This window comes from Perca fluviatilis, chromosome 12 (assembly GCF_010015445.1).
Source record: "Perca fluviatilis chromosome 12, GENO_Pfluv_1.0, whole genome shotgun sequence".
Classification (NCBI taxonomy): domain Eukaryota; kingdom Metazoa; phylum Chordata; class Actinopteri; order Perciformes; family Percidae; genus Perca; species Perca fluviatilis.
This window is the reverse complement of record NC_053123.1, coordinates 20022295-20049862: the sequence shown is the minus strand read 5'-3', so window position 1 is coordinate 20049862 and position 27568 is coordinate 20022295. Positions and strand designations below refer to the sequence as shown.

The 27568-nt window shown below is 40.1% G+C and overlaps 1 protein-coding gene across 1 annotated transcript in view; it reads left to right on the top strand.

Moving 5' to 3' along the window:
* Positions 1-23784, top strand: part of LOC120569358 (transmembrane protein FAM155A) — a 92232-nt gene extending 68448 nt beyond the window's left edge. Inside the window, exons 2-3 of the mRNA XM_039817230.1 lie at positions 17461-17632; positions 20008-23784. Coding sequence (XP_039673164.1) covers positions 17461-17632; positions 20008-20309 — 474 coding nt within the window. The 3' untranslated portion in view covers positions 20310-23784. The remainder of the gene's footprint in view (positions 1-17460; positions 17633-20007) is intronic.
* The last annotated feature ends 3784 nt before the right edge of the window (positions 23785-27568 follow it).

Here is a 27568-nt window from a genome sequence, read left to right as displayed (position 1 = left end):
AGTAAGTTTGTTATAATCAGTGTAAATAAGTCTCTAGGTTTGGAAGTGGACTCGAATCCTGACCTCATGAGTTAAAGGCCTGTGTTTACCCACACCACCATACCAACCACTAGCCCCATGCACATAGATAAAATATTATGCACACATACATACATACTCAAACATGTTATGCATGCATGTGCAAGTGAAATATATATGTATGCACAAGTGAAGTATGCATGTATGTATAAGTGAAGTATATATGTATATGCAAGTGAAGTATATGAATGTGCAAGTGAAGTATGAATGTGTGTGCCCAAAACAGGCTCTGCATTGCTATACACAGCCAATAGGCACAAACAATATATAGACTGTTCACCATAGTAGCCTATAATCTGATTTGAGAGGTGTAATCGATAGCTATCAAATGATGTTGTGCATTTGTGGTTAATTTGATTTTTGCTTTCACAGCCACCTTTAATTAGAGGCTGCTTTTAAAGTAACATTATTTAGTGCAATCCCAAATGCATTGCACTTCATTTGTTTGTCCCGATGGTTTGTCATGTAATTCGTAACAATGAAAATGCCAAAAATGTTAAACTTTTCATTGATTCCATAGGTTCTGTTAGAGACAGTGTTGGGGAAGTTACTTTTAAAAAGTATTGTTTGTCCGTTATTCGTTACTTCTTAAAAAAGTAATGTTATTTTACTTAGTTACCCCTTATGGAAAGTAACTTTTTACTTGGGACTTTTACGTTACTTTTAAAAGCAGGCGTCTCTGGCAGAGACTGAAGTTAATTATACAAAAACTATCTTTGACCATAAAGCCAATCTCTGGTTTATTAGTGTCTGAACTACACTGCAGACTGGATTCTCTACTCACAGAGTGACGGCTGATTCATTATGAATGAGTCCAGCGCTGGTTGAATGCACATCATCAGGTCATCGGCATTACACGGTGTAGTGTATGTAATGTCTGTATCGACTTGTACCGGTCGCGCAACCAATACGTTACGCCCAACACTGTTTAGAGACCATCAAAATGTGTTATGCCCCATGCAAGTACGCATGTAAATTTGCATATGCAACATGTTCAATGGCAACATATGTCTATAGATACTTCACATTGATGGGTGGTAAGATGTCAGCTTGAATGACACACAGATATTAATCAAATTAAGTTGTGTTAAAAGCAGTTGCATGTGCAGCAATGAGTTAAAAAAATCCTTGGCAAGTAAAATTGCAATAAATCAACTTGTTTACATTTCTTGTTGATGAGTAAATGTCAGGCTGATCTAATAAAGTCAAAGTAAAAATATTTGTTGAAAATTTCATCTGATCACTGTGAAATCATGCAATTTGGGTAATTGGTTCTAACACTTCAGTATCTAATTTACGTATTCACCTGTAATTTTATTTATTTAATATGATAACATTATATTCAATTCACCATTTCATTTGGTAGCTATTTACAGAGTCAGTGTATTACTGTAATTTATCGAGTTTTGTGACCTCCAATCAACTCTGAGGACACATGGGTAGTCCATGTTTCTCCAAATGTGTAAACCGCTTTTACCTCAACTACTCTGTTTTGATAACGTACAAACAAATTCACTACAATAAGAATGAGTTTATAAAGAAAGTAGAACTATAGATTTCTGATGTCAGATGTCTACATTTTGATTTTCACAAAAATATAGTTAATCACATGATTGTTGTATATGTATGCATTTAATTGTACCGAATTAGCGAATAAACTTAATTTATTTACAGCAGGCTTGATTCTCTGAGAGGTTCAGCATTAATAAGGTTCATAAGAGTCAAACCTCTCTCTACACAGGATGTGTGTGTGTGTGTGTGTGTGTGTGTGTGTGTGTGTGTGTGTGTGTGTGTGTGTGTGCGTGTGTGTGGCCGTAACTCCTGACAGGCCCCACCGCAGGACAGCACTGGTGGCACTGGAGCTCACAAGGTACAACATCGACATAGCAGCTCTCAGCAAGACCAGACTACATGGGGAGGACTCCCTGACAGAGGTTGGTGCTGGGTACACCTTCTTCTGGAAGGGGGTCCCCGAAGGCACTGGCCGTAACCATGGAGTTGGCTTTGCTGTGAAGTCTAAACTGCTGCAGCGCATTCCGGAATCCCCCATCGGCATCAATGAAAGACTGATGACATGGTGCATCCCCCTGGCAAAGGAACGCTTCGCCACTCTCATCAGTGCATACGCCCCAACTCTTGAAGCCGAGCACAACATCAAAGAGGATTTCTACAGAGCTCTTGACGCCATCCTACAGAAAACCCTGGTTACGGACAGGCTCATACTCATGGGAGATTTCAATGCTAGAGTGGGCACGTAGCACCTGGTATGGAGTAAAGTCATTGGCCAGCATGGTGTGGGGAAAATGAAACACAACGGGCTCAGACTCCTCTCCCTCTGTGCAGAGCACCAGCTCGTCATCACTAACACCATCTTCAAGATGAAGAACAGGTTTAAGACCACCTGGCAGCACCCCCGCTCAAAACATTGGCACCTCCTTGACTATGTGATTGTCCATCAAAAGGACAGACAAGCTGTCCTCACCACCAGTGTTATGCGCGGAGCTGAGTGCTGGACTGACCATCTCATGGTCAAATCCAAACTACTCATGAGCATTCAACCCCGTGGCCCAAGGACTGCTCCAAACAAGAAACTCAACTGTATAGCACTGAATAGCCTCACCACCAAAGACAACCTCCGACTGCTCCTTGCTGAAAACCTTAACAAGCTCCCGGAGGAAACAACCGACTGGCCAGCTCTGCGCCAGGCTATTCATAGTGCAGCCTCAGAGGTGCTTGGCCAATCAAAGAAAGGTCACCAGGACTGGTTTTATTGCAACTCAGCTGGGATACAGTTACTCCTAAAAACCAAGCATGAGGCCACAAAGCTCTCCTGTCCTGCCCTGGATCTCCCACCCTTAAAACCACCTTTACTGCTGCAAGAACAGAAACCCAGCGAGCCCTCCGGACTATGGAGGACACCTGGTGGGTGCAAAAGGCGCAAGAAATGCCATAAAAGCATTGCACAGCCCCAGGAAGCGGGCCATTGCCCCAGTCTGATAAGCTGACGGGTCCGTGCTCTTCAAGATTCTTGCCCATTGGGCAAATCGTTTAGAGAGTCTCTTCAACCACACCAGCCCTGTCGACCCACATATTCTGGATAATCTCCCAGACCTGCCACCAATCACGCACTTGGACACTCCATCACTTTACTCAGAAATCCGGCAAGCTATTGCTGGGATGAAGAACAACAAAAGCACTGGACCCGATGGAATCCCTGCAGAGGTTTTCAAACACGGAGGATACACCCTCACGCATCGCCTGCACCTCCTGATTCAAAACATCTGGGAACATGGGACCCTCCCACAGGACTGGAAGGATGCTAACATTGTGGTCATTTACAAACAGAAAGGAGACAGAGCAGTCTGCGGCAACAGCCGTGGGATATCTCTCCTCAGGGAAAGTCCTGGCCAAGATCATGCTCAGCAGACTGGTTGAGCACATCTCGGAAGCTGTGCTTCCGGAAACACAGTGTGGCTTCCAGAAGCCCAGATCCACGACAGACGTGGTTTTTGTCTTGAGGCAGCTGCAAGAGAAGAGCAGAGAACATCACAAAGACCTTTACGTAGCCTTCACCGACCTTAGCAAAGCTTTTGACACCATCAACCGTGAGCTGCTCTGGAAACACCTCTCCAAACTTGGGGTACCACCCAAGTTTCTCCACATTCTACAGCATTTGCATGACGGGATGTAAGCCAGAGTGCTCATGGGAGAACTCCAGTCAGAGTTTTTCGAGGTAAACGTTGGGCTGAAGCAAGGCTTTGTGTTGGCTCCGGTGCTCTTTAACATCCTCCTCTCTGCCATCACCTGCTTCTTCCACTGTGTCATGGGACATGAAGACGGTGTCCATGTGGAATACTGACTTGGTGGAAGCCTTTTCAACATCCGTCGGCTCCAGGCCCACACAAAGACAAAGACCCGCCAAATCTGTGAGCGTCATGCTGACGACTGTGCTGTCTTAGCTCACAGCCCGGACTCTATGCAGCACGCCCTTAACACAATATCAAGTCTGTACCAATCCTTTGGCCTACAGGTCAACATTCAAAAAACCAAGGTCATGTCCCATCTCACTACCCCTGCCCCCACACCCCCCAGTTTTCACATAAATGGTGTTCCATTTAAAACAGTGGACCACTTCACTTAACCTCGGCTCCACTTTGTCCTCATGCTGCTCCCTTGACACAGAAATACACATCCGGATAAATAAAGCCTCATCATCTTTTGGTCGCCTACGCAGCAGGGTTTTTGAAAACCGTAACCTGAAGATCGGCACCAAGGTGGCTGTTTACAACGCGGTATGTCTCTTCACTCTGCTTTATGGGGCAGAGTCTTGGACCCCATACCACCAGCATTTCATCAACCTAGAGGCCTTCCATATCCACTGCCTACAGAAGATCCTCAGCTTGTCCTGGGAAGATCGAATCCCCCATACAGATATCCTCAGCAACACTGACTCAATCTGTATGGAAGCAGTTGTGGCCAAAAAACATCTGCGCTGGATAGGGCACACCATACGCATGCCTGAACACCGCCTGCCCCGTCAAGTCCTCTACAGTCAACTAATGGGCGCCAAGCACTCCGCTGGAGGGCAAAAGCGGCGCTTCAAGGACTACATCAGAGACCTCCTAAAGAGAGTGAACATTCCTCTCACGCAGCTTGAATCTCTGGAACTCGACAGATCAGCCTAGCAGGTCACCTGTGCCACTGCAGTCTCTCAAATACACCAAACCAACCCTGACCGACGATCCGAGAGGTGCATCAAGAGACACCAGCGGGCGGCTGGTACCCCCCTGGCATCTGGCTTCCCATGCTCCATCTGCGGACGAGTGTGCAGCTAAAGGATCGGACTCTACGCCCACGAGAAGTGGCACCAGCGGCAAGGTCGCTGAACCAACCCCCCTCCCACCCCCATCGCTGGAGCAAGCGTCTTCATCGAACACGATGGACAGCTAAGATAGTGTGTGAGTGTGTGAGTGTGTGATGTGTGTGTGTGTGTGTGTGTGTGTGTGTGTGTGTGTGTGTGTGTGTGTGTGTGATGTACTTTAGCAGCTAGTCTTGGGTTCACAACTGACTGTAGCTGGACCTGCCCAGACAAGACCTCCATTATCAATACCTCCTTAGCTCTGGTAGCTGCTCATTTGATAATTAAACATTTGATAGAGTTGGTTTTCTGCTGCGTTCCAAGAGATTGTGCATATACGTATGTGCATTTACTTGTATGAGCAGTAAGGATTTTCACAGACATCAATATTTGTTTCTGTATCTTACATGTTCCAGGCTTCATGTTCACAGCACCTTATTTGTATTCATGTAAAAGTAAATCTACTCTTCTAATTCTGGGACTTCCATTAACATATTGACTAATATTGTTTATAAACTTTGGCGCCTCTAAAACATGTAGGGCAAAGCCATTTAGTATAAAGAGAGAGGTCATTACAATGTTGTCATGCAGACATTAAATGCTATAGAAAACAAGTGAAATATGTGTATGATGTTGGTTTATTATTATTTATTATTAAATGTATTTTTGTCCGTATAATGGTATTATATTTTATTAGCTTAAATATGATTTGGGACAATGGGTTAGAGGGTAACAGAGAGTGACTTTTAAAGGTCATTAGTAATAGTGAGTTGGAACAAAGACAATAGGGAAGATAAGGAAATGTCATTTCTCAAATAGAACAATGCAGTAATTGAACTGTGCCATTTACACTTGAATGCGGCATACAGTAGCAACTCTGGCTACAAAACAATGAAATTAAACCAATGTTTAAACTTTGTTAGCCGCAGTGAACATAATTGTTACAATATCTTTTTATGGCAAAATGTTTTCAGAATTTACTTTTTCTTTTACTTTTTTATAAGTGATGCTATGATGTAATCTTAAAAATGTAGCTAATGAATTAGATGTCACATCACATTTAGCAACAGTGTAGAGGATTTACTGAGTTAAGCAGAAACAACTGGAACACAAATCGACATACAGTTACTGCATGACCTTTCTTTACAGAAAGCAACAATCTTGTTGAAATGGGTTGACATTTTAGTCTTAAACTGTACGAAAAAATCGAAATATTAATTACTAAAGCAGAGATTAACTTTAGTGACACCCTTTGAAGATTCCTGCATCCTTTCTCTATATTTATCTTTTATGCCTGTGCCAGACAAACATGGATGGAATGATTTTCTTTGAATGAAGATGTCAGTTACATAAGGAAAGGTTTTGTATGTACGGATGCACATGTTTGTACTGTGCCATTTGATTTATTATATACTGTACCTTCAAAACAAAAAGGTATACAACTGACCAATTATGACATGAGCTTAATTACGAGTGATCTGATCCGCAGGGCCAGACATGGCTGGCGTAGCTGCCAGAAAGCCTTCTGATAACAAGCTACTGACAACAGTAGGATAGGAATACTGTAATGATGACCTGTAAAGACACCAATGCCCATGCTTGTCTGTCTCTAACTCTTGCTCTCTGTTCTACATGCTTTACATGTACAAGAAACAGTAAAGAGCAAGCTAAATAAACAACACACAAACAAAAGACAGTACAGAGTGAGTGTGTTTATCTGGTATGTCTCTGCTGGCAACCTTGCCCCCCCTCCCCCCTCCAAGTAATTTTTCATCCAACTGCTGCAGTACACTGCAGAGGGAGACAATGGGGCAGTGAGGTGGGGTGGTGTGTGTGTGTGGGGGGGACATGTATAGCAGCAGGAGAGATAAGTGCTCTCGTAAAGAGAAAGGGATTTCCCTGTGATACTGTGCAGCTATGGTGAACAGCTGTCTGTTGCTGGGATTACTTACAGTATTTAACAGGTTTGCATGGCTGGGGGATGCAGGAATGGGACCCTACAGAAGCAGAGAGAGTTGATAACTGAGCTGCAGATACACACGCACACATGCATACAAGCATGGCCTAGTAGAGCTAACAGCAGGCTGTACGACTGCAGTGGGTGTTGATTCATCACTCTCACTCACAGTAGGCCCATCTTGCTGATAATTATCTTTGTCAAATGAATTATCAGTGTAAGTGTCAGCATGACAGTGCCGATGAATTACATCCAGATAACCTTGATTAATCAATAAAATGAGTTTTAGGGCAAATGTTTTGTGCATATGGATATGCTCCCTGTGGAAAATGTCCTCCTTCTTTTTCATCTATCTCCATCCTCAGATCCATAATTGTTCATCGTTGTACCTTCTAACACTCTCTCTGCTCTTTGTATTCTCATAGAGGCATTTTAGGGCTTAGACTACCAGGACCACCAAATACAGTTTTCCTGATAAAACTTTTGCTTAACTTTATTTGTTATGTCAATCTGTTTGTGGTGTTAGAGGAAAAGACTAAAGATCAGCAAAATTGTCTGTGAACCACAAATATCTGTACAACATTTTCTGGAAATCCATAAGGTCTAGAGCCATGCCTAAAAGGGAGTTCAGTTGTGAATAAGGCCCAAATTACGACGTCATCAGTGTAATTAAATAAGACTTAGCTCAAAGTTCAGTTCACACTGATTGAAATGAACTAGTTCACGTTCATAGTTCACTTCGAATTTTGAACTAAGTTCAAAGTTCACGTTTATTTCTTCTGTTTTTTTGTTTGTTTTGTTTTTAATAAGCTGCTCTGAGTTTGGTCAGATGCCTCTACTCAATGTGTCATTTCAAATTTGTTGCTGATGTGGTTGACGTTCGGTTTGGTTCGACCATTTTTTATTTATTTTTTTAACCCTAATTTGTCAGATAGTGTTTCCCTCCTGTTAAAACTATGTTTCCCATAGCACCCCCTAAGTAGTTAGGGTTTGGCTCAGATTTAGGTATGGGGAATCAAAGATTGATGAGTAAACTGTCTTCGACATGACACCGGCATACCGGGTGCTGTAAATCCTTGGGTGCTGCGTGAGCATTATAGGTTCAAGTTCATAAGTCGCAAACTGAATCGTTCAGTTCACTTTTACCTAATGCACAACACTGTACGTCATAACCACGGCAACCTTTTCTCTTTTATAATATTGTACTGTACAATCATCACCTTAATAGAATTAGAGTGAAATTTCACTCACACAGTTCATGTTTATAGATGTGTGTCTGATGGGAGCTATAACAGGTGATAGCTTTATTAACTGGTCCAGACAGAATGACATCCTGACAGTAGGACCTGAAACGGATCGTCTTGGACGCTCACACCTGCTCCACCTGACACACTCTTGTAACCAGTGAACACTTCCTGCGTGGAGGAAATTCATTATTTAATTATTAATTCACACACTGCCATGACCATATCTTTCATTCATTAATTTTTCATGTATCCCTGTTCTGCTGCTATTTTACAATTCAGCACTCATAATGCTTGTTGTATTTTCCGCTTTTCACTGAGAACCCCACTACATTGAAATGTGCCCTGTCAAATGTCTCAGCATAACTGTCTGGTGAACGTGGTGCTGTCTGTTGTCTGAGATTATTCTATTTTCTATTTTTTAAGTTTGTTTGAATATGTTCTCCTTTTAATAAACTCACTCAACATACTACTGAATGTCCTTGGCTTGTGGTAAATACATTAGCATTTGTTTGCCAAATGAGCAGCCCATATTAAAAGATATGAGGTGTGTTTAGCTTTTCTAGTTGCATGTGTGTGCAAATGTAATCAAATAGGTGCCTCTCAGGGAGTTGCATGAGTGCTTTCTGCACCACTTCTCTTTCAATCAATGAACCGTGTTGTGGCTTCAGCCTCGCTCCTCGAACCACCTTGGCTAAACCTGCCTGTTTATTTCAGTCTGTCTTGTTGTTTAGATCATTAGCTACGTTACATTTTCTCTATATAACTGCTGTTAACACTGTTTGCATGCTTGCCACGTGCTGGCGCCCCAGACTATTCAGCATGTTTTTGCTGTAAATAAAAAAGAAATGCACATACACACATACGCAGGCTAGTTATGCACTGATATGCAATTGATTATACATGCACTTTCCTTGCAGAGAACCATGGTTTGTTTTTTCTTTGTGTTTAATTTCGTGCTTCATTGCATTCATTGACTTACCGGTGAGTTTAGCCATGCACACTCGTTTGTTTACATATGTGTGTTTTTCAGACTATATTTGGTGTAACCTTTGCGATTTGACCCTTCAGCCCCCATCTTGTAGTGGGCTACTTTTTGCAGCAGGAGACCTAACAGCATTTGGTTTGAGACAACATTTGAGTGTCATCTGCGTGATCAGTATGAACGAGTGTAAAAATCAGAAAACCAAAACAAAATTGGTAAAAAGCAGAGAAAATGAGGCTTAATCTGAATTCACACATTTTTCATAATTTCCATTCTGTTGTTTTACTCCCATACCCTAGTTTGTCACAACTTACAAGTATGCTAATACCAGGCTGTTGTGCTGTACACTTCTCCTGGTCCATTATTTAAGCTGAGGATCATTTAAATAAGCAGAGCAGAAAAGAGGATAAAAGAAAAGAGGATAGCTTGAATGCAGTGAAGCAGTGAATGGCTTTGTTAGTTGTAATTGACATGGCAGCTCATGAGACTCTACATGTGCTTATGTGTGTCTGTGCCTCTCTGTAGCACTACTGTATTGAACTGCATGTTGAAGAGGAATGAGATGCAATAAGCTGGTGTGTTGCTACCAGTGCCCTCAGCCCCTGTCAGCAGATTGGCCACAACCACAAGTACAGATAAAACATTGTGGACGAGGCACTGACAAAGCAGGGCCATCCGGGGCCACTTAAAACCAATACCACAGGGCAGGGTAAGGCCTTCCATCAATTACAACCTTATTAGCCTAATTGTTATGAAATAATCCAATAGGAGACAGCGGAGTCTCAACTCTGCAGATAACCAACAGGCAAGCTAACTAGTGGAGAGCAGTGAGGAGAGTGGGTGTAAATAAATATTGTGGCATTATATTTTGCGATACAAAAATGATTTGCAATGTATTGTACAGTAGAGCTGCAGATTGGATTGTGGTTTCAGCCTAATGTTTTCAATTGTCTTTTTTTCAAATTTCAAAAACAAACTGACCACTGGAGTGTTTTGAGTCTTCCAGCCACAAGCAATGCACAGGTTTACCGACTGACTTCTTCTGTTTCAAGAAGCACCAACTCTGTGTGTGATTGCATGGATCAGATAGACACATTTCATCAAAACCCTTTCTTTATACAGTCCATGGTCTCTGTATGCGAATTGAGTGATACAACTCAGACGACCACAAATATTCACTGAAGTTGTTGGCTAGAACACATTTGTATCTGTTTATTTCCACTGTCTTCTTGACATTCCCTTTAATTGCTTTACTGTAATGCCGCCTCTGCATTGTGCAAAGAGATTGCAACTAAACTAACGCAGTTGCTGTTGAAATGGAGGTTTGTGATCAACTAAGGTACTTGGAGAATGTTCAACCTATTGTCCAAGCAAGTTACTGTAATACATTTGTTCTTTATCTCCATGAGGATATTCTTGTACATTGCATCTATTCATTTACATGCATTGCATTTATATACCTTCATTTGACAGACGCTTTTATCCAAAGCAATGTACATTTTCCACTAGCCCCAAATGCATGGAAAGGATGGGAAAAAACAGCAAAGTAGAAGCAATTGTAAATAATTAGTGAAGGAATAGTTCTGTTAATAAGAGAAAGTCAATGCAACAGAGCAGTAAGTATAGCACGACTATGTTCGTGTACTGATGTGGTGTGTAATTATCCTAAATTTAAAGAATGGTCAAATTGACATACATATTACATACTATACTGAAGAAATGAATTAGTGTTGCGATCCTGTGTTGTACATTCTAGTTTGCCACCATTGTTTGAAAATACATCTTGTAGGTTTTTCACGCGTGCTTCTATCTGAGAATTTACAGTGAACGCGCAAATTAAACTGTGAGGCCTGTATTGTGAGACTATGTCGCTGTGGCACTCAATGGGAAAGATGACACAGTGACAGGAGTTCAGACAGCAAAAGCGAGATGTAAAAGGAAGTGAAAGGCGATAGAAAAAGAAGAATATAAAATTGAGAGCCAGCTGGCTGACCTCTAACTCACTGAGTCAGTGATTGAGGAAAAGGCAGTATTTTATTCTCTCCCCAAGGGTGTTGAGAGAACACACTAGATTGGAAAAAGTTATATAAGGGAGAGAAAGAGTCCATCCTACCACTATCTCTATCACGCCACTTCTCTACCTATCTCTATCACTCGCTGTCTCCTTCTCCCTCTCTGGGATTTGACAGCAGGATGATAAATTACTTGTCATGGGTCTACTGTAGACGGATGGTTGAGGGAGTGGAGATCTCGTATGCAGCAGCAGCAGTGGGCTTCACTAAGTGGGACTGAGTGCAAAAGGACATGACTGTGTAGCAAAGGGCCAAAGAGAGACGTGATTTCTACACCACATCTGTTGCACTTCAGAGAGATGTCCGGTTGACTGGCAGGCTCACAGGGCACGCTTGCCCTTTTTTGTTCTAGTCGCTAGGTGTCAGCTAGATATAACCTACTGATCTTCTTGGTTCTAGTAAATAAGCATGACTAAATACTGGCTTGAGTTCTAATGTAACGAAATGTGAAACAATACGAAAATGGTTGCCACTTATGAGACCTTTTCTGCTAGGCTCAAGTCAAAGCTAAGGGGCTGATTTATGCACCGTTTAAAGATAATTTCTTCAGTTTGGATATTATTGATTATTGAGCTATTTGATTTTGATGAACAGACAGGCCTCGACTTTAACGTTGTTTCTGAGATGCTGCTGAGTGGGGGGGAAACAAAAAAGACACTATTTGACACTCATTGCCAGTGACATTGTTAGTGTAATGTGATATGCTGCTGAATTACGCCCAGTTTGTCTTTATCTCCCCGTGCTGACAGCTACAGGATGAGAAGTTGTCCAAACACTTGGAACAGGAGGACATGAGGTGGAAAATGTGTAGCACAGGCAAAATGCAAAAGTCAACCGTGTACTCTCACACATACACGGACACTTACATTCACACATACACCGTTTAGTTAATAATTTAGAAATATTTATCTAATGCTGTATGTAACAGATGTGATATTAGGTCATTTTCGTTTGTGACATTCACACAGTGATAGATTAGAGAGAAGGGCAGTGTGTGTGTATGTGTGTGTGTGTGTGTGTGTGTGTGTGTGTGTGTGTGTGTGTGTGTGTGTGTGTGTGTGTGGTGTCCTTGGGAAGCAACCTTATCTTTAACTGGAAATCTAATTGTTAGCGCAAGCAATTTACTGTACAGTATCTGTGCATGTGTACAGAATGTCCATATGTGCACATTCAGTCATGCATATTGTATATGCCTCTCAGTACACAATAAGCATGACATGATGATGATGATGATTCAACCAAGCAATTATTATGTTGTGTTGAAGCAATATTTGCACAATTACATAATGATATGATACATTCCAGAAAACAAAATGACATCTCATTGTGGCCATAAGAAGGTACCAGACTGTCACAATAATGGCTGGATTGCAACCATCTACATTCAGTTTGACTAATATTTCATTTCAGAAAGCAAGTTTTTTTTACCTATACTGTCCATCCATGCAGTCTTTTTTGGTTAAATCTTCTTAAATTTTGTATTAGTATATTTCTATTCCATTTTGTGTGCTATTTTGTGTATATTTCCGATGTGCTCTACATTACTATTATAAAAATATGTCAACATACATGTTCAATCTTGCTCTCTTCTTCTCTTTTTGGCACACACACACACACACGCACGCACACACACACACACACACACACACACATACACATACACACACACACACACACACACACACACACACGCACACACACATACACACAAACACACTTGCACCCAACCACAAGAGCAAAATGTACTGTACTGTAAGTATCTGTGGGGGAGTGATATAATATATGTTTTTTGGCGCGACAATTAGCTCATAGCAGGTGCTGGCTTGCCTCGCAGCAAGTGTCTTCCCTGGAGTGTTTCACAGGAAATACTGGAAAATTGCTGCAGGTGGTAATACTGCACAATGAGGTGACTAGCTTATCGCCTGAGAAAAAAATATAAGGTGGTAAGTAAATAATGTGTCCCCACTTTTAGAGTTGAGAAAATGGGTGAGAATAAATTATCAAATTACCATACACAAACATCAACATTACATAATATTGGTTATGTCCATTGTTCTGACCATATACTGTATATTTGATCCAATCTCACATACATGTACATACCTTAATTTACAATGCAATTTGTAATTTTTGTTTTAACACAGCACCAGTGTTTGTGTTACATAATAAATGTTAGTTTGCAAGCATTAATGATGTAAAGAAACCTAACAGCATTGGATACCACTAATAACTTAGATTGTTGACTGTTTATAATGTATTAAAAGAGTTGTCATTTTGTAGTAATAGGTCATCCGATTTGGTGTTTTGATTTTTGAAGGCCCACTTGCTCAGTTGTCATAAAGATTGCTTTTGTTTGATTTTCTGGATTGTTATTGATTATTATACTGTGGGCCAATTTTACATGACTGATGTAAACAAATCCTGAATAGCTTCAAAAACAGTACTGTAGCTTATATTTAATTAATGTCTAATGCTAGTCCCTGCATTTATTTGAGAGTGATAACAGGTTTTAATCTTTAATCATAATATGTTATGATTTTTGGTGGTGGGGGTTAGGGGTGTGCCATATCATATCATTCACAATACCGGTATCATTTTTAATATATGATAAGAAAAAATGTTTATTGGGATAATAGCAATATTCCGACCAGTTGACGTAATTGCCTTTTAATTTGGCAACTGTTTAGATGTGCACTTTCTTGTAGAATGTTATCTCCAATTAGTTGACTTTACTAGACAATTTCGTGGAAACCGTTTAAGTTTTTGCAAAAGGTGAAACAACAGGTCAAGTTGTATTTACACAGAACCGTAGATTGATGCAGTAGACAGATCAAGTTTACATTAGTAGTCATTACCAAAAATCATCAGTAAACATAAATTATAATTTTTTTTTCTATGTTAAGTTAAAGATTTAGAGCGTAACTTTTTTTATATTAATGAATGTCCGTTACATTCAAGCCATTGCCAAATGAGTTGATATAAAGCCAATTAAGACTATCAGCTCCACACAACTCTCAGAATTTCTCAGTAAGGCTATGTTCAGAAACTGGCGTCGTCCGGCGACTTTCGCACACAGAAAATCAAGTGAAGATAATTACCTTTTCTGAGGAGTCCATCATGTTTTTATAATCCTCCGTGTCCTCCTTGGCTACTAGCAACTGCGTGGAGGAGGGGTGGAGGTGGTGCATGTTCACGGAAGGCTTGTATCATTGTGGATACGCCAATAGTTTAGTTGTCTTTACTTAGAATTCCTCATGGGGGCGACTACGCACTACAGCTTTAAACATGCAAAGAAACATAACAAATATAAAACATTAGGCTACTTATCAAAAATATTATATATAAATGTTTATTTTCCTTTATGAAAGTATGACTTTAAAAATAATGAATTATATACATTTCTTCGGCGAATTGGCTGTCTGTGTCTGTGTAAGTGCCGCTCCTGTCACATCGCGGAGCAGAAACACTTTGCACCTCCTCCGCCCTCTTGTGATTTGATGTTGTACCGTCACGTGAATCATCAGCGCCAGGCAAACAGAGATGGCAGAAGAATGGCAGAGAGGAATAAGAGTGCTGTGTGGCTATATCATCTATCTATTTCAGGCCAAAAATAAAACAATGGCAAGCTGTATAATTGTGAAAAGGCACTGTAACATGAAGGATTTTATGCTAAAATTGTGACCAGTGACCAGTCTGGCCCTATAAAGGCCAGACTTAATCTGACTCCAATTCGATGGTCACTACACTCTGAATAGTGTTGATTTACTGGCAGGTCAGAGAAATAAAACTCAGGATTCGTTCAATTACAATTATAACAAGCTTTAGTGAATGATATTGCAGAATACAAGAGTGTATGCATATGGATCAGATACTTCAATACAGGTCTATCTTTCACCTAGCAAACAGACAAAGATTCCCCCAGCATCTGGTGGTGCTAAGTTAAAATACTGTCTTATTTATTCAATTCTGTCCCATCCCTGGTGGTGCAGTCATCAGTTTGGATACAGTCCAGATCTTCTGACTCCAGCTGGCTCCTAACGATATGTAACACACTGCATGGAAATATGACCTCAGCCTCTCCCATTCTCAGGTCAAAAGAGACAAGTTGCCATTGTTGGATTTGAATACCTGTGTGTTCTAATCTTCTGCAGACTTAAGGAGTTGTGAGAGCCAAGGCCATTTCCATACTCTGTTTCACAAATTTCGCGCTTACAAAACACTGCAGCATTGTTGTGTCCGTCCCCCCCAACTCTCACACTCCTTTTATAATGTCTTATCACTTTAAAACCGGATGGCCTCTCATAACCCAGAGAAGTGGAGACAACAAGGTCAGCTTCATGAACTCTAAAAACCTCTTACTTTACTCTCACAAAATATATTCTAACAAACACAACAAAATTATACAAGCATGTGAAAATTCATCCTCCTTAATCTTTAATAGGTATCGGCAATATTGGCCCTGTTTTTACTTGGTATCAGATCTACACCAAATGTTGCAAAATCACACACCATCAAAAGCACACTAATCATTGTAATGATTAGTTCTGCTTGGAACATATCACTCAAGCATCAGAGTTACTGATTTCCAATCAGTGTGTATGTCCCCTCTGCATGCTTTCTCACTCCCCAGACCCCATCAGTCCCCACCCAGGTCTTGGCCATGGTCCAGCAATAAATGTAGATAAACATGAACACTAAATCAACCATACAAACCTAAAACCAAAGAAATTCTAAGAAGGGAAGAAGTTCCACTCTCTGGATACTTCCGACTTCTAAACTGGTTGCAGTTCCACTCTGGTTCCATATAGGGGGCGCTCACAGGTGAGTGCAGAATTAACGGTGGTCTATGGAGCTATACCCCTCAAAATCCACTTTTCTCAGGATATCATTTTTTTTTTGTAATTTGGATGTTTTATTCGAAAGGGGAGGCTAAGAAAATACACACTGTTGGGTGTTTTATTTTATTAAAGTGGCTTTTTAGAACAAAAAGTCAATGACGTCATACACATCGTACGGCCAGAGATACTGCTTTACGGCAAGCTCTGAGTCGCTTTCTTTTTTCTCTTGAGGCATCGACAACACAGCTGACAGGTTCGGCTCTCCCTGTCAATACACGTGCTAGAAAGAGGTTTGCTAATGTTTTAAAGACCACGCCGAAATATTGACTCTGACATTCTGGTTCCGCTTCGGATGCTGTCAAGCGGGATCTCTGGTCGTAATCAGTCCTTCACTGACCAATCAGCATTCATTAGCAGAATGCTAGCGTGTTATGGGCAACAACGACTCAACCTGTAAGAAATCAAAAGGACATAAGTACTTGTTCATTCAACTTTCAACCTATAATCCATGTTGAACTTGCAAAAACTCAACGACAATCAGGTGAAAGAGACAAATTTAGCCGTCTAGCTCCATAGAGTCCCATTCATTTTGCACTCTCCTGCGATCACCCCCAGTGGAACTCTGGTGGAACTGCAACCAAATTCGGTACATACGGAGTGAGCTAAATAGGGAGTGAAATGGCTCTCTGTAGACCGGCTCTGCTAAAACCTAGATAACATAAATGTACACCCATAAAAACACACTTTAACTAGGACAGAAACCGTTCAGAAGATATTGTTTTTCCCATGAGCCGAACAGTTCAAATGACCCCACCCCTCCCATACAGAAACTCAACATCCTTAGTTATCTCTGCTTTATATGATCTGTGTAATGCATACTTAAGCTGATTATTACAAACAACTAATGTGATTTAGTAATGAATATGGTTTTTAACAAAAAATAATAAGTTTAATTACTACTAAATCTGGGATCCCAGTGTACAATTTATATTTTATACAGAATCTGAATCTCACTCTGAGTTTTGTTGTTTTCAAACTAAATAACTGAGAGATTTTTTGTTCAAGTTTTTACTGAACATTTTTTAAGGCAATCTGTAAAACTATAAAATGCAGCTGCAGTACACAGTGATACTCAGTTGTTCGGAAGAAGATGTTGGGTAATACTGTATATTTACTGACAAAGTGATGGCTGCCCAGCAACAGCCACATTCATTAAACAGTGGATATCAGGATCACCAGGATATCTGCTCAGTCCTGTGTGAATCAATAGCTGTAGAGGTCGTGGATGATGCACATACATGGGAGAGTGGGCATGTGTGCATACGTTTTATCCAATGCAACCCTTCCTAACTCATCAATATCCTCTCTCTGCACCCCCTCCACCTGTTTTTCTCTCTCCCATGCCCTCACCTCTTTGTCTCCCACCAGATGGTTTATAAGCCCTGGCTGTGTTCTCAGTACTTCCAGACCACCCAGATGCACTGCAGTAAGCGAATCCCCTGTGGTCAGTACTGTCTGGAGGTGCAGCAGCGGTGCCCCTTTGTCCTGCCCGACAATGATGATCTCATTCATGGAGGAAGCCCCAGTTTTATATGCACAGGTACACAAAATACATCATCTTACAGTTTATGCATTCTTCTGTTTGTTTGTAGCTCCTGTGTTTGTTTTATTTTTAACCTTATTTTAAAGATTAGCATCAGTACAGTACATACAGCTGCCCAGTGTAACTTAAGTACTCAACAACTCAACTAAGCAGTTAGGGTGAAGTGCTTTGTTGACTATTTGAGGGATAAAAAAGCATTACTTCCCTAAATCCTGGGAATCAAAGCTACAAGTAGCAAGCTTTTCGAACCTCTACTGCTTCTGCCCAGCCCGTGTACTGTGGATCATGCTCTTGACCTGAGTAATGTTGAGGCTTTTCTGATGCAGAGGAAGAATCAATGAAATATCAGGAGACTGAGATCTGAGTTAAGTGTGCAGAAATACAAATGGAACAATATAAAAAATGATAAAAACCATCCTACTTTCTTACATACATGCATGCACAGAAAACAACTCTTGGAAATAAAGTAATATCTCTAAAAGAATGCCAAATAAGGTCTGATATGTCCACATTAAACTATCAGCACACAGACATCCAATTATCCTCCAAATGCTATGATGCCTTTGGAAAATCCTTCATGCAGATATTAAAGAACATTCATATATAAGCATACATTTATACGTTTTCTACCACAGTAACTTACTGTACAATGAGCGAACACATATGAGCAAATAGTGAGCCTAGTGTCCTGCTCAATGATATTTCAATAGGACACAACCTCTGATAGTCACACAAAGTGAACACTCGTGACTTTACAGTTACAGGATGTTCCGTTTAATCATCAGACTACAGGGTGATACACCATAACAACAAATTCTGTCCAATTACTCACAGCACAACACTGTGACAACAAGTCTGTGTGTTTCGTATACTGAACAGCATAAAGCACTCTGTGGGTCAGTGTTAGTGAATGAAGTGCTTATTTCCAGCCCTGGACACACACACACACACACACACACTCGCACACACATGCACTCACACTCGCTCGCACGCACACACGCACGCACACACACATACACACACACACACAAATCTAAATAAGAAATAAAAGGTTAATAAAAGATTTTTGTCTCCATGGAAGATGAGTGAGTGGGGTACAGAGTATAACTGTGTGAGCAGAGTTTTGTCCCAAGAACATGATTAATAAAAAGACACACTCTTACATCACATGTTGATACTGCCCTCTGGTGGTCATGTTGAACATTAAGTTAAATTCACGTACAGTATGGCAGAAGAAATCAAAAGTAGCGTTTGTGTTTCCTATTTGTGTGCGTTTTTCTTTTGATCATTTGAACTGATTTTTGTATTTATGAAGAATGCTAAACAGTTTGCTTTTATCTTTGTCGCTGGCAATATTCTTTTTGTTTTGTTTTGTTTTGCAACTAAAGGCCAAAACCACCGCTGTGTTAGTCCATCTCTAAATAGTTTCTGATTGTCTGTAGCTCTCAGCCCCAAGCCCATTCCTGCCATCAAACTAAATCTTTAAAAAACTAATCACATATTTGTATATACTTACATTTAAAAAAAAAGCTACATAATTTCCTAAAACAGCAGGGCACTGTAGTTTTTTTTCGCTGCACTAGTGAGTACTTACGGCAGGTGTATGCAGGATTGAGTCAACATAAACAACCAATGCCAGTGTTTATCATAATGAAACATCTTGTCTCCCAGTGTAACAGTGGAGCTCATTGATGTGTTTTAATAGTATTTGGACAATTATGGATATCTAAGGCATATATAAGAATAAAATGTCAGAATATATGAAAAGTATAAAAATATAGATAATTCAGAAGCTGTAAACATTGAGTTGTTTTGTATTTCTGCTTGAAAAAGTGATTATTGACTATCAAAACTATTCTATTGATTTTCTTTCAATGTACTAGTTGAATACTTGTTTCAGCTACAACTGCATGTAAATGAAACAAAAGCAGATTAAGGAAAACACACAAAAAAATGTAGGGGACACTAAAAACTGATCATTTGGGAACAAATAATTGTGTGTTGGAAAATTAGGCATCAATGTTTACTATTGTGTTTTTTTTTCATTTGCTTGTTTTCTGACATTGCAGTGCACTGAGGTCTCTTGGCCACGGTGCTTTCAGATGATAATTTCAAGAATGATCAAGTTCATAGTAATTTATAATCACTGAGATCCATCGTTGTTATTGTCTTTTATGTCTTTTGGTTCTCAAAGCAGTGCTTGTGGGGGAAGCTGGACAAGCAGCAATACTCTTTTTGTGACAGGAAGCAAGTACAGGATTTATAAAAAAAAAATAAAAATGCTACATGCAGCATCTTTAAGACAACGTGTGCGCTAACTGTTTATATCTCCACCACCACCACCACCCCCCTTCCCCCAAAACAACCCCCAGGGCTGCTGGAGGACTATCCATCAGGTGTTGACCCAGATGCAGAGTGCTGTGACGTGCGGTGGGACTTGAAAGTGGACAACCGTTCCCGGGGGACCCTGAAAAGAACTCACCCACCATGCCAGCACCGTACCTCCCTCAGCTCCTCTGCAGCCTGCAGACTGTGTAACAGCCGGCTCAAACTCTGCCTCCTGGTCCTTGTCCTCCTACACACTGTTGCCAGCCTCACTGCATCCCACAATGCAACAGGACTGGGCCTCCCTGCCATTACGCCTCTGGAGGAAAGCCCTGCCAATGAGGAGTGATAGAGCTGCCAGGAGGATGTGAGGTGGTTGGGGTGGGGGACTCCCTCACCATGGCAACCAATGTGGAAAAATACAGCCGCAGTTGTGCGAACGGCTGGAGCTGTGTGCCTGTGGACATTCTGCAACGCTTTCTGGCAAATGGAAATTGTGGGACGCTGTAAGACGAAAGACACACAACTCAATCAAAACAAATAAATAAGGAAACAAACAGACATACTAAGGGACTCAACCAGTCCCTTAGATAGGAAGGGGACAATGCCTCAGCCTTTGTTGAGTGGGAAGGTCGGCTTCCCATGGCTGAGTTTCTCTCACTACGCTTTTTTACACTGTGTTCCAATTATTGGTTTCTGTTGCACTGGCTGACTATGGAATAACACAATCATATTCTCTTTCTAATGTTCATCCTTTGTGTTTGTTTCTGGTTCTCTCATACAGGAAGAAATGCGTTCTCTAAATAAGACAGACAATGTGTAAAAAAAATTATTAACTGCAAGTTTGTGTGTGTGCAATGGTTTGTGTTTCTAGATTTACTGTGTGTGTGGGTTTGCGTGGGCGTGTGTGTGCATGCATGTCTTTACACATGTGTGTATGTGAGTGTATGAGAGGGTGAGTGTGTGTTGCTGACATGTACCCTAAAAGTCTAGCTAACAGGCTGTTGCAGCGATGATGTTTTATGGAACCCCCCCCCCCAAAGATGTCACTTATTATAGCTCTGTCATGCTGGTTTGTTGGCCGCAATCCCAGTCAAACTTGACTGGGTTTTGAATGTGGTTTTGATGTCCATAATGAGGACTGTGTTTAATGGAGGTTTAAGGTTTTCCTACGCTTTGTTTTGTGAGATAATATTCACCTATTAACACAGATCTAAACATTTCTGTAAATCAGTAAACAGCTTACACCTGCTAAACTTTGAAACACATCAGGAACAAACAGCATGTATGCTTTCAATATCGCCAACATTGATATCTCAATTTTATTACAACTTGGGACCTCTTTTAATAGTTTTGACTATGATTCATATCACTGAAGTCTGACAGGGGAAAATACTTATATGGCAGAAAGAATGAAGGCTGAGTGTGTGCACACAGTTTTCCTGCGTAATGAAGGATTATTATAATCATTTTGGGTGCACTAACTTTTAGTTTTACGCCAAATACAAAGAACTGATAGCTTGTCTCTAATTTATGTTTAATATATGTCATCTGACTGCTTGAGTTTCTTGCCCCATTGGACTTCATTATAGTGATGTTGGTGTGTTGCCTGATCTCAGCAGTTACTTGGTTAAGTAAAATGTTATCATAATCAATAAAACTGATGACAAAAACTATACAAGTAAGACCCAAGCTGTATCAAACCATAATGATATTCAAGCTTCAGGTTAACACTACCATAGGGCTGAGCCACTTGGAAAATAATTTTACATAATAACAAATTTACAGAAATGTAGATAGCTTTTAATTAACATACTGACACAATTAAGAGGGAATCGTATCATTGGTGTTGGTAATTTTTGGTTCATTACCATTTAATAATTATAGTTGAAATTTTTATACCTTAAATAACTGTTAGCTATTAAATTTCCAGAATATAACATGAATATTTTGCTATAGATCTTTTATTGTTGACTTTTTAAAGAGTTTAAAGAGTTGTTCAACTAATACACAGCAAACAAAAACAACACAGATAGGATTTTATCTCATAAAACAAAACATAAAACTGTCAAGCTTGTCTTAACCGAAGATGTTATTTCAGGCATTTTACAAAAACCTCATTCAGATTGTGGCCACTTATCAGCAACATTGCTCAGCAAAGTTAACCAACATCAAGATTATAGCACCGGATCAATATTTAATATTCGTTGTTGTTCCAGACGAAGAAGCTTTTGTTATTTTAGTTTTAAAATTTTAAAGGTACTATCCAGTCAAAATAATGTCCACAACAACTAAAAACAATGGGGACTGAAGGCTCCTTGTTCTCTTCTGCCTCAAGACCCTTGGTTCTTTTCCTTCTCCCTGCTGGTGACCAGCAGTTCAAGTACTAATAATTTTATTATATCATCACTCAAACAAAAACTCAATTTACGAAACAAAACTGACATCTACGTATATCAGTGGTGTCATTTTAACCTCAGGCCTTTTTATTTATAAGAAACATGATGACTGGATATTACCTTTAAGAACTTTTTTTTTTATAATGAGTCAACTGTAAGTCTCATGCAGTTATTATGAAGATAAAATGTCAAAGTCTCACTAGAAATGTAACATGCTACTTGCAGTAGCATAAAGGAAAATCCCCAGTCTACTAATACAGTAGATATATTATACTACCCCATTCCCTGGCCATACAGTACGTATAGAATGATACTCTACATATCATCAACAGTTTGTTTCTGTTGAATCCAAACGTGTAATCGATTTTCATGAACTGCATGTGGAGGCTCTTTGCAATGTTATGTCTCTTATGTTGATTGTCCTCAGCCCCACTCCGCACTCCACATCTGATCCCAAATCAGCTCCTGTAGCATGCCCACTGTCCTCTACTTTTCTCCTCAAAACATCAAACTAATGTTTCATTAAGTAAAGGGCTTATTAAGATATACAGTACAAACATCATAATCACATGCACATGCAAAATTGTTAGAAGACAAAGGGTAAAACTTGGCTCACTTCCTGTTTCTTTTTAAACTGGTATACCTGTAGTGCAGAGGCATTCCACTGGCTGTTGCCGGAGAGCAGGTACAGAAACAAATCCAGAGAGAGGAGCATGTCACTGTTTGAGTTAGCACTAATGGCATAACCTGATAATCGTCCAAGTCAGCTGACACTTGGAATGTCAGAGGAATGGTATGACCTCAAGGGCTGACTTCTTCTTTAGTTTCTCAATTTTGTTTTGTCTCTTCGATGAACAAGGCTGTGAGATCAGGTATTTAAAGATAAAATGTTGTTGAATGCATTCTTTTCCACTCTCTGATTTCTTAAATGAGATGTCCAATTTGATGTCAAGAATTTTATTATACAGCTTATATGAGAATTTAAAATACATCATTATTCATATACAACCAGTATATTGGCTTATTTTGACATATATTCAGTTTAGACCCTGCCCCCGCTAGACCTTACCATTACTGCTTGCATGAAATACATTAAAAGGAACTCATTCAGAACAGCACACCCATGCCCATCTTGGATGGCTGCAGTCAGTAACAGAAAAATGCTGCTATTCTATTGGTTACCAGTAGATGGAGATATTTTTATTCTTTTATATTGCTGCTGCTGCTGCTGCTGCTAAAGACTTTTCACACAAGGACTGTCATCACACAAGGACTGTCATCACACAAAGACTGTCATCACATGAGGAGTGTCATACACAGGAATCAGGAAGGCCGAGCGCTGGAGGAAAAAGTGATTGTGCGTGCGTGCGTGCGTGCGTGCGTGCGTGTGTGTGTGCATGCATGCGTGCGTGCGTGTGCGTGCATGCATATGTGTGTGTGTGCGTGCATGCATATGTGTGTGTGTGCGTGCGCGTGTGTGTGCATGCATGCGTGCGTGTGTGCGTGCATGCATGCATATGTGTGTGTGTGCGTGCATGCATATGTGTGTGTGTGTGTGTGTATGTGTGTGTGTGTGTGCAAATACAGAAAGGGCCTGCAGGACAGGTGTGGCAAACCAGCATTGTCTTTAGACCCACAGGGACCTGCTACATTAGTTGTCTCATTCACTGCAGCCCTAAAGCTGCATGGACTGTAGTATGAAACCATTGTACTGTACAATATGTAACTGTGTCAATGCCCCAAGACCCAAAACAGACTAGGGTAGGGGTAGATCTATTTTTTTCCCCTGCACTTGCCTAATAGAAGAACCCCCAACCTTGGTCTGAACTGAAAAATGAGTGCAGAGAAGGGCAGGGGAATGAAGTGGACAATGACCTTAAACTGGTGCCAAAGCATACCTTATATTCAGTAAAATATAAAGTCAATTCCAATCTGACATCACACGCTGCTTTTCATGATCAAACATAATGGACAACAGGAGGAAAACAGGGTCTGTCAGTGTCAGAGAAATGTGCCATGTTAGCAATCGATAGATTGCATCTCATAAGCCTCACACAACCCAAACAGATGTACAGTAAGGGATCTCTTCAATACATACATGTGATTTCATTCTGCCTACCATGTCAGCAATTCATGCTGTGATGTAACAGCCATCACAAACCAACTGATGGACCTGAATTCATACCATCCTCACGCTGGTTGCATGGCTGGGAATGCTGTGCATATGTATTGGCCTTCATGCCACTTCAGATATCTTAGCACCAAGGATGAACCTTGTGTGCAAGGTTTCTTCCAGACATTAATAGAATTAGATTTGACTGATGTAAGTCTCTGATTTGACTTCCGTTTGTAATGCAGGCATGCACGCAACAGTTACTCCGCTGTGATCATTTTATCTGTTGTGTGTTTTGGTTTGTCACTTTTTACTGCAATATACTGAGAAGAAATTGTCTAGGGTCCTATAGATTCAGACTAGATCCCTAACAATGGTCTGTAGCAGTCGTAGGGTATGGTCTGTCATTTTCCATAACACCAACCTACAAAAATACATTTTGTGTTTTTCCCCTGCACATATACGTAGACTATGTATGCCTATTGCCACTAACCCCCCATGTTCACTCACCACCAAATGGTATGTACACAAATATTGCCCTCTTTCACTCCCTCTCAGCCTCTCTCTGTTTTCCCAATAGTTCCGTTCTCTATCCTGTGGATCTATGCAGAAGCCCATTCCTTTTTTGGTTGTAAATATGTTCCCTAGTATGCTGAACAATGTATGTCTTTGCATTCAGGTTTTCTTGTGTATTTTAAGTTGATGTCATGCTGTTACTTTCTTCTTCTTCTTCTTCTAATTCTTTTTTTTTTTTGAGCGTCTGAAATCATTGATGTTTAAAGAGAATGTGGTGACGTTTAACCTATAGACTCGTCCTCAGCTTCGCAACCTTATTGTGAAAGGTTGTGGTTCTGTGTGTGTGAAAGCGAAAGATTTATGATTATAGAAATGAAAAAGGTTCAAAGTCATATAGAAGTATCATTGCGATTATGATTATTATGATTACTATTATACTACCAGTATATTGTAATATTATAGATGCTTTAGTTCAAGTAACTTCTTTAATTTTTTTACAAACAACTTTGATGAAATGATTTATAAAAACAGTCTCACAAGTCATGATCTTTTCAAAAAGTATGAAAACTACTGCTACAATGATTAAAATTGTGTTCTGATGAAAATAAATACAGACATATAATCTGTTCCTCTGTTGTGTTTTTGTATGATGTGACATTGTTCCAATTCAGATGCAAAAACAGCGTTGAAATTTTTTGTATTTTTATGTCACAGGTTTTAATAAACAAATAATGGAAGGGGCAACGTTTGTACCTCCAAGATATGGTTGAACTAGGGTGCAAAAGACCAGGGAGAGCCTCCAAACAGTTGTTACCATTGTCTGAATCTGCAATTTTCTCATGACACAAAGAGCAATCATATGACATATTTTCTACAGAGGTGCTGGTGCTGACAACAGCTAATGATCACTGATGATGCTGGTGGACAACAATGATGTCACGTTCAGTAAAGGTAATGTATGTTGTCAGCTGCCTGAGCACAAGAAAAAAAAAACTTTTATAAAAAATCACCTGTCAGTATTTAACTATGAAATAAAGAAATAGTTCACCTTTTACTTTTACTGAATCATTGTATTATTTATACTCTATTTGACTTAAAAGTTAGGATTTATTGAACATTTTATTCACTTTTAGATCACTATTTATTATGATATGTCATAAAATCCTTAACAAATCCATCTACATTTGTTGTATCCATCCATGTACAAGAGAAGGGCTGTAGCACATTCACAGCATGCAGTTCCACTTAAAACCATGAGACAGCAGTATCAACATTTTAGAAGGAGCGTGAACTGGCATAAATCCAGTACAAAAATAGACCATAGTCGGGTCAATTGCATACTGCTCACCCACCTTTTAAAATGTAATGTCACTGCACATGCATTTCTTCAGCTGTTTAACGAGCATCACTGATTTTATGGAGTGAGTCATTAGTTTTCATAATAATGTTTGAAGCCATGGCTGTGTCTGTTCATACTTTTTGTGGCACATTAACTGTGTCACCCTGCATGGATTAAATTATTGTGGGTCAGTGAGATGGGCTGCATGAGCTTTACTTTTCACTAGTATGCTATATTGCATACAGACAGGCTCTATACTATTGTAATGGTGGATTACAAAACTGAGGAACAATACCAAATTGCATATATTCCACTCTGTGCCAGTAGCCCTTCCACTTCGGATTAAAGCCCTCATTTCTATTTCAGCTTGTCGGGGGAGATGAGCTCATCCGCCTAATCCTCAAGTAGCCCGCCAATAGTCAGCATCTAATATTCCGCCTGACATTCAGACTACAGACTTTGTGAGTGTGTATGTGTGTGCTATTGAAAGGCCATGTATTTTTCTAGGAAAATTGATTGTTATATTGGCATGGCTACTGATAGAGTAGAAGAAGAATAAAGAGCAATAGGTCATTGATGATGATTTTGAAATCAACAACAATGGGACAATATTTCATGTCAGGAGATCTTGGATGTAGAAGCCAACTCTGTGCTGCCATACATCCACCAACAGAGGTCAGTACTATGCAGGCATTAAAGTAAACATAACATCACTTAGAGATTTACATTGTTCTCAGTTATTAAAGGGAAAAAAATGCTTTTTTCCAGGCAAATACCCCTAGGAAACAACAATTCTTTTCAATTGCTTTTGAAAATAGAAGTCCTGTACATGTATGTTTTGCTTTAAATCCCAAACAATCCTTAAATCAAAAGGCAAAAACTGGGCTGCATGGCGGGGCAGAACCACTGAGCCACACTGAGCTGAGCTTGGCTGAAAGAAGACATGTTTTTTTTCCCCTGTTTACACCAGCCTGCATGCTGCTGATTGGTTGTTAGCTAATCCTTAGGAACCGCCAATTGTCAGTTCTGCTGGGTGATTTAAATGTAAGTTAAGGAATAACAAGACTTAAACATTAATAAACATTTAACACAAGCTTCAAATCACTCTTTCACCATACTACTTTGGCATACATTACTTACTTTGTCTCTCATGGAGGTGTTGCTACTTTTATAGGCTTGTGGGAAGAGTTGAGAAAAGCCTGGTTTATTATTACACAAAGTTGAAGCTTATGTAATGGTCC